Here is a 14,941-nt window from a genome sequence, read left to right as displayed (position 1 = left end):
TGTGTGTGTGTGTGTGTGAGTGTGTGTGTGTGTGTGTGTGTACACATGCACGTACATATGCACAACCTTTCTAGAAGGGTGCTTCTGAGAACCAGGATGAGTTTCAACACGATGGAAACTCAGTCCCATCAAGTGGTAGGAATTCACAGAAAAAGCCTTCTTAGCATATACCGGTGAACATAACAGACACAAATCCTTGCCCTCGGGAAGCTGACACTGCAGTAGAGGCAAGTAGAAAATAAATAATATATATAATGTGTCCAAAGTTGATAAGTGCAGTGGAGAAAAGTAAAGCAGGGAAGGGGAACAGGGAGCATGGAGGAGGCAGTTGTATATTTTTACAAGGTGGACAGGAAAGGCCTCACTGAGAAGGTGATATCTGAGTAAAGACCTCAAGGAAAGTACAGAACAAGCCAAAGAAATCTCCCAAAGCAGATTTAAGGCAGTTTAATTCTAGACGAAACTATTAACTCCATGATATAAACAAGCAATTCAAAACTAACTTAACCCCCGAAAGTCTCCCTATCTCTACCCATCCCTCCACAACAATTACTGGGCCAATCCGGACAGCAGCTGAAGAAGACAAGTGAACAGAAAAATGACACGTGTGACGACCAGAGCAGCAAGATCCACTCAGGAATCTCCTTTGTTTCAACAGTTAACAGAGGTTCTACTTCACCAAGGAGGGAGGCTCACTGGGACCCGTGCACGTATCACAGTCTCACATGCTGCCTTACTCTTTGTTCAGCCTGCTTGTTCAGCCTCTTTGTTCAGTCCCTTTTAGGGACTCTAATCCTTTGTCACCTCTCTTGTGATTAGGGGCCTCAGGCAGCAGGCTGACTGAATTCAGGTGGGTAGCAGAACATTCAGGCCAATTGGGGGCAAAGGGGACAAGCTGTAAGAATATGGTAAATAGTTAAGATCATAATTTGAGGGGAGGAGAGCTGATTAGTGAAAAATTAGGAGAAACCAGGTACTGTGATTCCAGGCCCCAAGCAAATGGGTCAGGAATGATTACTGAGGATTCAGATCAAATTAGAGGGAAAGAGCAGAATACAATGCCCATTCTGGTTGGCTGGAGTCAACAGGTCTAGGGCACTCAGAGTCAGTCAGTACCAAAGGACACCCAGAGATGGGTGGGGCTGGAAAAGAGGGGGGCCTGAAACAGACTGAAGAAGTGTTAGACCAAAGGCAAGAGAAGAAATGGGAACTAAAGTTCCAAAACAGTAGGCTGGGGACAGTGTACAAGGATGTGGTACAAACCCAGAGCTCTTGGCTGTCATCCAAGTACCATGGGTCTGTGAACCCAAGGAGAGTAACTGCTTGCAGTCCACACTAATTTAAGTACCTCGTCATTGAAGGTATACGAGCCACCAGGCACATCCCTCTCCACCAGGAGGCTGGACTCTGCTGGTACCTGTGACTGAGGACGGCAGAGGGCACAGGGCTATGTCCTTGTAATAGCCGGCCTTCCTCGAACATTCTCATGTCTACTTGCACGCTTTCTCGCTCTCTCTCTCTATATATACGCACACACAAACACATACACACACATACACATACACAAACTTAAACTGTTAAAGCACTTCTAAATCAGGAAAAGAATAAGTCTATAAAAATTACCTCCATTCCCTTCCTAATAAGAGCCCAGTCAGGGACTGACTGATTCTACCTAGCTGAGGGTCTGTTTCTCACAGTCACCCACACATAAGAAATGTTTAGCAGTGGTGACACTGGATGGCACCTGCTGGAGCAGACGTCAAGTTCCAGATCAGCCTCTCTGACATGATATACTTCACAGGAAACAAGACTAGAGCTTTAAGTTACAAAGAAGGATACTTAATACTCTTTAGGGAAAACGTCAGTACCTATGCTGAACTCCTAGCTAAATTTCCTATCCCTAAAAGTTTGGGGGGAATATACATAGAAATTGCCAAGAATCTTTAAATCCTGTATTTTCAAAATCACTTTTGTCGAGTAGGAGGATAAATACAGCTTTCAACTGTCATAATCTCAGTTCTTGAATGTGGTTTAACTTCCAGGATCTGGTAGGCATCAGATATGAAGATAATGTATGGAAAATAGCACAGCAGCAACCAAAAACTGACAATCTGATCTAATACCAGCAAGACCAGATACTGAAAGTGCTTGATAAACTAATACTTTTTTTACACCATCTATTTCAACAAAGTGGAATCAGAGTTACATAAAATCACTGGTTACAGGAAATGTCTCCATAAGAACTAAATCCATTTTATTCTCTAAAGGCAAATGGTTCAACTGTCAACATTTTTAGGGGTTCCCCCTAAATGTGCCCTCTTTTGTATTCTGATGAAAATTAACCAATTATTAACTTTGAAGCAAGGTCAATTAAAGAAAGAAGAAGCTCATTTCCAAACACGAATCAATACACCTTCAGATACCTGGGGTCAGTCAAAAGACAGTCAAAGTTATCAGCCGCTTCTGGTGGAAACAGCAATGACTTAATGACTTTAGAAAGAATTTTTTAAAGTAAACATTTTCCTTTTAATTCTGTTAAATGGATAAATGCAATAGTGATTAAGTATTCATTTCACCATGAACTATAATCTGTTAATTTGGGGAAGCTTTGGCTTTTACAGAAGGTTTTTAGTCTTTACCTCACAGATACTGAGGAATGTGTTACTAATTGTATTTTACCTTTGCTTTTGCCACAGTGATATTCAGAATCAAATATGCAGTCACACCATAGTAACCACATGAACTTTTATCTTTCAAATGTGTTTTAGTTTTCTTCCACATTCCAATAAATTAATATTTTTGCTGATCTTAATTACTGTCTTTCAATTTATGACACCATTTTATTTCAATTATTTCTAGTTAGGCTCAGATTTTTGTGCAACAAGAAAGAAATAAAATACTTTGAAGTGTATTTAAAACAAAGATCTAACAATAGTTCTATCACCCTGATTACTCTATACCAGAACACAGAATAAATAAAGGCTAGTAAAGATTCCACTCAAATACTTACCAGGAGCAATGGTCTCCAGCGTATCAGAACTGACCTTCCGAGTACTTGTACAGTGATGGAGGGTGGAACCCGAAAATACCAAGTAAAACACTACATCATCCTCAACTTTGTCCTCTTCAGAGAGCAGTACAGTAACAACACAATCGCCCTAGGAAAAGGGAAGAGAAAGCAAGTTTGCATTAGTAAGGTTCCTCTTGGGAGCTTATCTTTAGAAAACATCTAATTTAAGGGGAAATCAAATGTATCATCTAAACTGTGCCCATTCTAGTGAGTTTATACAAATATAAACACTGATTAAGCCCCTATGTGCCAGGAAGTATTCTAGGCATTGAGAATACAAAACAATCTGAAAATAAGACGTCTGTCCTCTTTAAGCTTACATTTTAGTGGAGATGGTTAGACAAATAAGTAAACCAACAAGATAATGGTACATTCACTTGGAAAAAAAATTTTAAAAGAATGTAAAATAGCTCCCTAAAAAAGCTCTGTAAAAATTCCAGGAAAATCTAAAAATAAGGCAGAGAGGATGGAGGAAGTATATTAAACAGTTACATCCTTATACTCAGAATGCCCCTTAACCTCTGTGTTCCATTTGCAGCAATAACTCTCTAAACTCTACATCCCACAGAATCACTGCCAAGTCCACCCATTCTCCATCAAACATGGAGAGCCTCTAACAGAGCTGGCCTGGAAGTGGTAGAGTGCAAAGAGCTTGGGCTCCAGACAAATCTGGGTTTAAATTCCATCTACAAAGACTTTACTTAAATCCTCTAAGTCTCAGGTTCCTTGACTATATAAATGGAGATAATACCTTCTCTTCTTACAGCTAATATGTGAGAATTCTTGAAGCATATTCACCACTCAGCCTGGGATAATATTCTTAATCTATGAGGATGGGAGGGGCGCTTTTCCAACAATTTGTGTTTCCTGACCATCTGGAATCGCTACTCTTCTTTATCCACCCCTCCCTTAAGCCCACGGAATCAGACATAAATCTTGTGCCAGTAACTCTGCCCGTGACTCTGCAACTATTTAGAAGTTAAGACATCTTCGTCCTTTATTTGGAAATATTCTTCTAGCAATTTTTATACATTTTTAAAAATTGAGGTCACTGGCTAAATTAAGTTTATTCTATGAAATACAGTCCTAATTACCATTCTCCCAATCATAAGCATTATATAATTCATGTGGTAACCATAAACAAAAGATTTTAAAGCACTGAGGTTTAGTACTGTGTAAACCTTAATGATGCATTATGGAAAATCCAATTTAGAGAAAGCCAGGCCTTTTTAACATTAAATAGGGGAGAGAATTCCCATTACTTAAAACATTTTTTTCCTTTCCACTTTAGCAGTAATAAAGCCTATCAGAGAACCATGGCTCCCTGTGGCCACAACTTAACGGCCAGCAGCAGAAAGGAGCAGCAGGTAGTGTTTCACTAAATAATAAAAACCAAAAACCATGAAGTCAAACTTGGGATCAAGTCTAGTAACAGAAATGCTCCAGCAGGTTGATTCTGAAGACCAAATTCAAAGTATTTCCTATAGCCCTGTCTCTTTCTTATTTTTCCCCAGTACTCTGTGTAGCGTCCTGTATACAGTAGGGGTTCCAATCTGTTGTAAGAAGTCAGAAAGAACTACAAATAAGCTGTAACTTACTAGGACTGCTGAACTCGAAAGCTCCAAAGCACCCTAACACAGGAATAGCACAGTCGGTACAACAGAATTATCACTGACTTCAGACACTATTTAGAATTACACTTTTGGACTTGTATATAAGTCCCTATCTTGGGGACTGTATTAATAGTACTGAAATCACCTTTATGTACTTATTAATAAGTAAAAAAATATATATTATTTCCACTAAGATTTCTAACCTGGAAATCTAAGAATAGATCTTCCTTTTCTAGATCAAGGATTCTCTCCCTACATTAGACCTACCATCTTGCTGAGAGACTCTCCATGCCCCAAGATATTAGTTGTGTCTGGGGCCTTCCTTTAACTGGGGACAGTAACTTGATTTGGGGAAAAAAATGAAATCGGGAAGAGAAAAGCATCTGAGGGATGGGAGAGAGTGACTTACAGTGTGGGGCAAACAAGGCCTTGGAAACAGGGAAGATGTTAGGTGGAGATTAGAGGAATGAGATAGGGAGTTTTGTGGGAGGAATGATAAAAGAAGGGATAGCACTGATCTCTTAGATAGCAAGACAGTGTCAGTCATGAGGCTCCTGAAGGTGGGAAGTCAGCAGCAAGATAACTGCAGTGGCATGCTGGAGCGGGCCTGTACAGGCTTGCGAGAGCACATCATATTTTCAGGATTTCTACAAGCCAGGTGTTAAACACGGCCATTATTAAAAAGTAAATAAGGGCTTCCCTGGTGGCGCAGTGGTTGAGAGTCTGCCTGCCGATGCAGGGGACACGGGTTCGTGCCCTGGTCCGGGAAGATCCCACATGCCGCGGAGCGGCTGGGCCCGTGAGCCACGGCCGCTAAGCCTGCGCGTCCAAAGCCTGTGCTCCGCAACGGGAGAGGCCACAACAGTGAGAGGCCCACATACCGCAAAAAAAAAAAAAAAAAAAAAGTAAATGATATAAGCTTACAATTAAATAAATTAAAAAGAGATGTAATAAATACTCGAAACATCACATTTTAATCTTTTGCCACATCTTACTATTATCTATGCTCTTGAGGTTTACATCTGTTGTATCTGTTATAATGATGTGCTACTGCACATCTTTTCCCAACACACCTCTTGCCAATTCTGTGTTCAGTGATGTAGCATTGATATCTTGAAGTCAATGATTATGGGTATATTTACACCACTGAAATTGGCAAATGCTACAAATCAGGGTTTGGTTTGGTTTTTTCTTTTTAACTGTCACATCATTGAGAACAGGTCAGTAGAAGGGAAGAGGGGGAAAGTAAGAGAATTTCCTTAGGGAGGCCCAATCAAGAGAGCTCACTGCTTACATGGAGTAAGAGTGGAGGAGTAAGAGAAAACCCTAGGCAAGTACAAAGCATCTCAGGTATAGACAACAATGCTGCCATAGCTCTGTTCCCAAGAGTTGAACAGAATCACCACCTTAATTTGTTTTCTAACTTTCAGACTTGGCTTATAACTTGTTACCACACCACAGTAGTTAAGAGGATGGTCTGTGCCTGAATCACAGTATGGCACATCACTTTGCAGCTGTTTAACATGGGGTATACTAAAATCTCTGCCATAAGAGAGCAACAATCACACCTACCTCATAAGGTTGTTTTAAGAATTAAATGATTGATAAAAGCAAAGCACCTACAGCAGTGCACTGGCACATAATAAATGTTCAATAAATGATAGTTATAATGTACTGTACAGCATGATGACTACAGTTAACTAGTTAACAATACTGTATTGTTCATGTGAAAGTTGCTAAGAGAATAAATATTAATTGTTCTCATCACAAGAAAAAAATCTGTAACTATATGTGATGGATGTTAACTAAACTTACTGTGGTAATCATTTTGCAATATATCAAATCGTTATGTTGTATACCTCAAACTCATACAATGTTATATGTTAATTATATCTCAATAAAAAAATAAATGATAGCTGTTATTATTTACCAGAATGTAAGCCCCATGAGAACACGTTTTACTCACTGAGATATTCCCTTTGTCTAGAATAGTAAGTAGCAGGTGCTCAAAACACATATTGGAAAAGAAAGAAAAGGAGACCCCAAAACATAGTAGTTATTCCTAGGTAGTAACTGAGGCCAATTTTAATTTACTTTGTGCTTTGGTTTTCCAATTTTTAAAAATAAAGATGGATTATTTTAAAAAGAAAAAACTTACTTTTAAAAATAATCTGCTCACTTATAAATTACAAAGGGAAAGATAGAAACCTGGCACATACCATATGAATCAAGTGATCAAAAAAGTTAACAACACAAATAATGAAATGTACTAACATCACATGTCTTCTGATCCCACCCACTGAGGACACAGCATCACTTAGTGTTCCTAATAAAAATGCATAACCTCAACCTAGTCAGAAGAAAACATCAGACAAACCCAAACTGAGAGGCCTTCTATAAAAATTAAAAAACACACACACACAAAAAAACTGGCCTGTGCTCTTCCAGAATGTCACTAATGAAAAACAAAGAAAGACTGAAGTACTATTCCAGATTAAGGAGACTGAAAAGACTTTCCAACTAAATGCGATACACGATCCTGGGCTGGATCCTGAACAATAAAAACAAATTGCTGGGCTTCCCTGGTGGCGCAGTGGTTGAGAGTCCACCTGCCGAAGGAGGGGACATGGGTTCGTGCCCCGGTCCGGGAAGATCCCACCTGCCGCGGAGCGGCTGGGTCCGTGAGCCTTGGCCGCTGAGCCTGCGCGTCCGGAGCCTGTGCTCCGCAATGGGAGAGGCCACAGCAGTGAGAGGCCCGCGTACCGCAAAAAAAAAAAAACAAAAAAAAACAAAAAAAAAACCAAATTGCTATTAAGGACATTAACGGACAAGTGTCCAGATTTGAATGAGGTTTACACATTTAACACTGTACCAATGTTAAAATTTTCCTGGTTTTGGTAGCTGTGCTGTGGTTGTGTAAGAGAATATCCTTGTTCTTAAGAAATACACAATGAAGTATTTGGGGTAAAGGAGCACGTCTACAAGTTACTCTCAAATGATTCAGGGTAAAAAATGAGAGATAATGATTAAGCAAATGAGGCAGGATGTTAACAGTTGGTGAATCTGGGTTTAGGGTATATGGGATTTCTAACTTTTCTGTAAATTTGAAATTATTTTAAAATAAGAAGTTTCCAAGAAAAAAATTTTCAAATAATTTATATGATCAGATATTCAAAGTTAAAAGGTGCAAAATTAAGTTACATTTCTGAGGCTAATTTTTATATCTTGCAGACATAAATATTTAGTACAGATATTCTTGCAGGATCCCAGAATGATGAAGTTATAACAATAACTAGCTTTTATTCAAGAATCTTAAAGGAAGCTTACAGGTCTTCCCAAATCAATTTCCCAGTTTGCCAAAATGACAAGATTTATACCCAAGAATCATAAGGGAAAAGTGAAACAAAGAAAGTAAGTAATACTAAGTAAATACTGAGCATTACTCCAAAGTATTATCTTTCCATGAGGTGGTAAATATTATAGTACCAAAAGAATAACTCCAAAGTGAGTCCTTGTATAATTCAGATACTATATGCATCCATGCAATTAGCTTCATTCTCCCCTTTAAATACAAGAGTACCGGCAACTGACATATCATTTTGCATAATCATTTCCTAAAGCAACCAAAGATTGACAGTCAGCTATAGCTTTTCCACTGTCTGAAATGCAAAGTCTATCCTCTGGAAATGTAGGGCAGCTAGTTTTTAATTTCATTAAAGCCTCACACCACAGAGGGACACCCAGTAGCAATGAGCATACCTAATGCTCAGATCTTGGTCACTGATAGCCTTCTCCACTAAAACGAACCAAGGCTGCTCAAAGAAATGGCTGTTTCCAGGTCTAGGTCAGGGTATGTACAAGATGAGACTGAAACATCTTGTTTTGATAGAAAATAAGGAAATTGACAGAAAATAAGGGAACATCTTGTTTTGACAGAAAGAAAAAAAAGGATGGGGACATGCTGCCATGCTGCACATTGATGTAGCTTCCTCTGGCCAAATCTGGGACCAATTTTAGACCAAATTGTCAATTAAGAACAGTAATGAATTATACACAATAAAAAAAGGACGTCATGAATCTATATTAACAATAGACAGAAAGAGGAAAAGAGAGAACTCTTATGTATGGTGGAATGATGAAGCCTGACAGTCCAAGTGGGAAAAGTGCTGAAGTAGTAAAACTATCATTTTGCAATCATAATGGTAGAAATTGATTCCAGCAAAAATTTTCAATGAATGCTCAACTTAGGGGGAAATTCTGATGAGTTAACAAGATATGTACACTGTCTTAAACATTGTCTCCCCCCAGACTTCTAACAAGTTACAAGGAAGAAAAAAAGCAGTATTTATTCAGGGAATAAATCTACCAAAACCTTGACCAGATAATCAAAATAAACATCCTCAGTAGAGATAAATGAATACTGTGTGCCTCCATATGTGATACCCTGAGAAGGACATAAAATTACCTATGCATTACTCTGACCAGGAACACAAAACCTCAATCTAACCACAAGGAAGCACGAGACAAATAAAAAATGAGAAACGTTCTATTAAAAAGGAGAGGGGTACTGTGTTCTTCAAAATGGTCAAGGCCATAAAAGATAAAGAGAGGCTGTGGACATGTCCCATATTAAAGAAGGCTAAAAGAGGCATGACAACTAAAAACCAGTAATTAACCCTACTGTGATTTATAAGAGAGCAGCTCCAGTCTTAGAAAATTCAGACTGAAGCACTTCAGGGATAAAAGGCCAGGATATACACACCTTACTGACAGATAGTAAAGGAAACACTGTGGATGTATCTAGGTTTTTAGCTAGAGAGTGCAAATGATAAATCAAATGGGGTAAAATGTTAACAGGTGTAATCCTGAGTAACTAATATCTGGGTATTCTTTGTACTGTTTTTTACCACTTTTTATAAATTTGAAATTATTTCCACACATAAAGTTTTAAGAACATAAAGATAAGGAAAAAAATGTTTAATTCAAAAGGCTTTAACGGACTTATGGACTGGGGATATGTTATGCTCTATCATCACAGATGTGGACAAAGCTCTATACCAACAGCAAACTTTGCTTATAAAGTTCCGTTGGCACTCCACCCCAGGCTGGGAGCATGGAGCCTGTCCTCACCCCTGTACAACTGTCTCTTACCCAACAATAGAGGAAAAATAACTAATACAACGCAGCAACCATTTTAATCACAAATTAGTATTCTATAAACAATAAACACGACAGGAGATTGGTGACAGGAGAAAGGGACACAGGCTCACTACAACCATTTTCTGCAGGTTGGAGGCAGAACCAGCTGCTTTGCAAACACTGCCAGGTGAGTATCTTTACCCCTGCTTTGGAGATGAGAAAACTGTAACCCAGAAGATTTTTAATGTCTTGTCTAAGAACAAAGCTAGAAAGGGCTAAAGCTGGGATTCAACCCCAAGTAGGATTCCAAAGTCTGTATTCTTTCCACAATTCTGACACTAAGGTTAAGTGCAGGAGACAGAGTTAAGTGGCAGAAAGGAGAAATGTGCAAAGAGGCAATTATCAGTAGAAGAAACACATGTTCAATAGCCAGCAAGTGACAGACACCAAACGGTCTATAGGTAGAACAGGGGTACTGTATTCTTCAAAATGGTCCAGGCCATAAAAGAGAAAGAGAGGCTGTGGACACGTCCCATATTAGGTAGGAAGAAGGAAGAGGGTGCCGAAAACAAGGGACACAGAAGTATCCGGAGGTGCTGAAGGAGAGAGCAGGCAGGAGACACGCTTACATTTGGGGTAAACTCAAACCTAGGCACACTGGCTGCTTGGACCCAAGGATGTGTGACAGAGCCAGAGTGTATTTAAGTGTACACTCAGCCCACTACATCGTACATACTTCTCATCACCATCTGAGGCTTATGGAAAGCAAGAACTGTGTCTTTTGGGGCACTTCACACAATGCCTATGTAGCAACAGGAAGCTTTTCAATAACTATATGAACGAACAAAGGTAGCAGAGATCAGTTTACGTAGCATATTAATGGCAAGCCAAAAGATTCATACTTGAACCTGTGTGTAGGCAAGAAAAAAAACACAGCCTTGTGTGGTATGTACTGGGAGAAAATTGGAGGTCAAGGAGTGGAGGGTGACATGCTAAAAGCAGCAAATGTTCTAGAAAGGTTTATCTCACAGCAGTATCCTAAGAAGGAAAAAGAGACTAGAGGCAAGGAAACCATCTGGGGAAAATATTACAAAAACATAGTGTGAGGAAGCAAAATGGGCTTAAACTGCTATAGTACCAAGATGATCTAAAAAGAAATAAATGTGAGAAAGGCATGTGGTTGAAAATAATTTGATGAAATATGATAACTGACAATGGGGGCTGAACAAAGATAGGAAGAGAGTAAACATTAAGCAACATTAACAGAAAAGGGAGTATCTCTCTAAGGAAAAAAGGGAGGGGGTATGGGAATGATTTGTGAGAAAGAGAATAATAAGCTCTAAATGTCAAGTTTCATCTACCAACAGGATGGGAAATTGTAGATATTATACATCCAAGAGGTAGTTAGCAGGACAGGCTGTCAGAAAAGGTCTGGGCTGGTGAGGCAGATCTGAGAGTCAACCTGCACTAAGAAGCCCTGACCATCAATGAAGTCTCCACAGTAAGAGAGCCAAGGACCAGACCCCAGGTTCCTTCAGGGGAGGGCAGGGAGAAACAAACCAAGCAGGGAAAGGCCAGCCAGATAAAAGGAGAAATCAGGAAACAGAGGATCAGTGATGCTAAAAGAGGCAAGGATTAAAGGACTTGCAGTTTTAAAAGGAATGATTTTTAAGCAATCCTCAGAACACACAAGGGAGAGATCCAAAGACAGAAAAGCAGCAAACTACAGAACTGTTTCATTTTTCTCCAGCCTTAAATGGGTCTTTTCACAACATACTATTCATCTACCTATTCCCATGCCTCAAACCCAGAAATAGGATACTTTGGACCCAAAAGGAACTCAAACTCAAATGCCATCAAGAAAGATTATGAGACTTACCATATTTCCCTTTGCTAATGGCAGCCACAATTGAGCCCTCTTTAGCCAAAAACTTAAAATACTTAGATTTTCTCATTTTGAGTATTCCAGAGAGCTCATAACTAAAATAAACATCATTTCCTAGATTCATGATGCAGTTAATTTCCCACCATCTAAAATATTTCAAATTTCTCTTTATTTTAACCATCTTGTTAACAATACCCTCAGTAACTACAAAAAGTCTTTGGGGATGATATGATCTAGGCAAAATATAATTGTTGATCTGTACTAATCAGGTAGAAAGCTGGACTGAATTAATTAAAGTTAAAGGATTTTCCAATGACTTATTGCTATCACATATAATAGGACTGCTAACCATTAGTATTGGGGCTATTTTGAAAATATGAATATTATACTAAACATTAATGTTATATGTAAATGAGCCTTAAAATATTTGAAAATATTTTATTACTTTAAACACTTCCTTTAGTTTATTTTACTTTGTTATTTCATAATTTTTTACTCCTAGTATAAAATTTTTATTTTAGTCCATCCATCAAGTAGATAAGTTAAATAGTTGAAAGATATTTAATAGCCCAATATTAATGTGTTCTTTACCTTCCTTTCTGTTCTGTTCCCATTAGCAAGGCCTTAAGTTATTCATCCATTCATGGTAAACAAGCACGAAGTGCCTCTATTTAATATAGTTTGTCTCTGCTATGAACTGGTACTAGAATTATAAATACTTCCTGTTGCCTGCCCTCCAGAGGACTAGACAGACATGCATATAGACAGAATGCCACCGGGTAAGTGCTATAATTAGCATAAACACCCAGCGTCTCTAGGTGCAGAGGAGGAGATGTGCCCAAACTCTGCCTTGTGGGGTATACTAGGAAGGCCTCTGGGGAGAAATGGCTGTGCCCAGTGCTGCTCATGGCTCAGGACAGATCATCCCAGGCAGGAAGATACCTTCTGAAAGCTTAGCCATTTACAGTGAAGGTAGGGAAGAGACTACGTAGTTCATCTTTGACTATCTAGTTGATCTTTGTACACTCAACATCTCTTCAAAGGGCCTGACGTACAGCAAGGGCTCAGTGTTTGCTGGGCTGAACCAAAAACATTTCATCCTTTTAAAAAACAAAACATAAAATGCTACAAATAAGCCAAACACTAAGTTTGTCTTGCTTATCACCTCCTTCACTTAACTAAAGATTGGTTGAGCATTTGGGTAGGATACTACAGTAGATACCGAGCATATGAAGACAAGACAATTTCTGCTCTCTTGGAGTTCATAGTTTTTCAAGGGAGAAAGAGACACATAAAGCAGTAATTCAGCCACAATAATTTTGCCGGAAAAGCAAGGTTCAGGTACTGTAGGAATTAGAGGAAGCACTGGACACAAGACTGAGCAAAAGTCAGGGGAGGGAGGCTTCCCACAGGGTCATCTCAAACACAGGCCGCTGGAAGGAGCCAGAGGAACAAGAACTCCCTCTGAAAGAGATGGTGGTTGCAGTGAGTGGACAGGGGTGTGGGAGGAGGTGAAAGAGGCTACAAACTAAATGAATCCAAAAATCATTCAGGAAACAGCTGCCAGATCAGAGGGGTTTTAAACACTGGATGTAATGAAGCTTAAAAAAAAGAAAAAATATATATATATATAATATTAGCAAACCTCAAAGAAATAGCAATCTTGTATTTCTATCTTTGTGAGCACCCCAAACTGCAGTTCCTTGGCCTTCTTTACACTGGGATTCATTCCAAAGGAGAATTACCACAAACTTTAATTACAGAAGGACACAAGAGTTACATTTGTGCTGCCTAATTTACTGGAGTGTTCTAGGTAGGGAAATAATAGGCAAGTTTATAAGGCACAGTCATGGCAAAGTAGTACCCTGAGTGCCTTTAAGATAAGAACTAACATAAATCATGATATTGTTGCCATCAGGCTAAAAACAGAAGACTTACCAGAAAGAAAAAAAAAAATCCCAAACCCAAATCACTGGATAGGGCTGTTCGGTTCTGTTGGCTTTTTAATATTTCCCCAAAGTAACTTGTATGGTTCTCACAGTGGCTTCCATTTTTCTGGGCAACTAACACCATCACAAAGCACTAGCACACACACACAGGTGTGTGTGTGTGTGTGTGTATGTGCGTGCGCGTGAGAGAGAGCGTGCACAAATGTGCCCACACATACACAAGTCAATATTATTTAGCATCCACTATTTCTTCAACGTAACATGTTACTCACTAACAGAGTATCTGCCACCACAAAGGGTAGTGAAGTAGGAAAAAAAACTGACACGGGAGTAAGGTCAGAATCACTTAATAGCTAAGTATAGTTGGTTGTTTTATAGACCTGATAAATAACCACTTGAAACTCATCTTGTTTGTCAGCAAAATGGGTTTATTCATTACAATATTTATTGATCATCAAACGTGTGTCAAACACTGTTAAGAATTAGGGAATAAACATGAAAGAGACAAGGCTTCTGGCCTCATAGAGCTTATGTTTTAGCAGGTAAGACAACCAAATTATAAAAAAATAACATCAGGGGGAAAGTTCTATTAAAAAGAATAAGACAGCGTGAGGGATTAAGGTGTGTCTGAAGTGGGCGTGAGAGGCTGCTTCAGGTAGGCTGGTGAGGAAAGGCTACTACGGGCTAATTCACATTTGAGCAGAAACCTGAATGAAGAAGCAAGTTACAAGTGTTCGAGGCCGAGAGAACAGCAACTGGAAGACAAGTATAAACTTGGCATGTATACAGAACAAAGGTCAGCCTGGAAGAGCAAGTGAATAACACTAGATAGGAGATGAGGATGGAGTTTGGATTTTTTCCCAAGTGTGATGCTAAGCCACTGGAAGGTTCTGAAAAGAGTGACATAATCTGATTCACGTTTTAAAAGAATCACTGTCGTTCCCTTTCCTTGGAAAGACTTCATCCTTTGTCTGCCTAGTCCACGCCTACACACTTTGAACAACCATGGCCCGTTTGTGGAGTAACACGCTATGGCTTGAGCACAGAGAACAATAAGCTGGAAACGGGTTCACAAAGAAATGCCAAGGATTCCGGTCTTTATACTAGTGCAAGGGGAGCCATGGAAGGCTTAACAACATTACTTCCCCCGTGTACTTTCTACACATTGTTGAAAGATCAAATAAGAAAATCATAAACTTTTATATAACATTAATGATTATTCTTCAAATGTCCCCTTATCAGTGAGGTCTTCCTAAATGAAATATGGAACTCCCCGGCCCCAACT

General features: G+C 39.2%; 1 protein-coding gene across 7 annotated transcripts in view; it reads right to left on the bottom strand.

Moving 5' to 3' along the window:
- AKAP13 (A-kinase anchoring protein 13) overlaps positions 1-14,941 on the bottom strand; it is a 343,180-nt gene that overhangs the window by 208,522 nt on the left and 119,717 nt on the right. For all 7 annotated transcript variants that reach the window (XM_082835493.1, XM_082835495.1, XM_082835496.1 and 4 more), the window contains exon 3: positions 3,011-3,158. In XM_082835493.1, the coding sequence (XP_082691619.1) occupies positions 3,011-3,158 (148 nt within the window). The remainder of the gene's footprint in view (positions 1-3,010; positions 3,159-14,941) is intronic.

The sequence above is a fragment of the Leucopleurus acutus genome (genome assembly GCF_964270905.1).
Source record: "Leucopleurus acutus genome assembly, chromosome: 1".
Lineage (NCBI taxonomy): Eukaryota > Metazoa > Chordata > Mammalia > Artiodactyla > Delphinidae > Leucopleurus > Leucopleurus acutus.
Note: the sequence above shows the minus strand (reverse complement) of the source record. Positions and strands in the feature narration are given on the sequence as shown.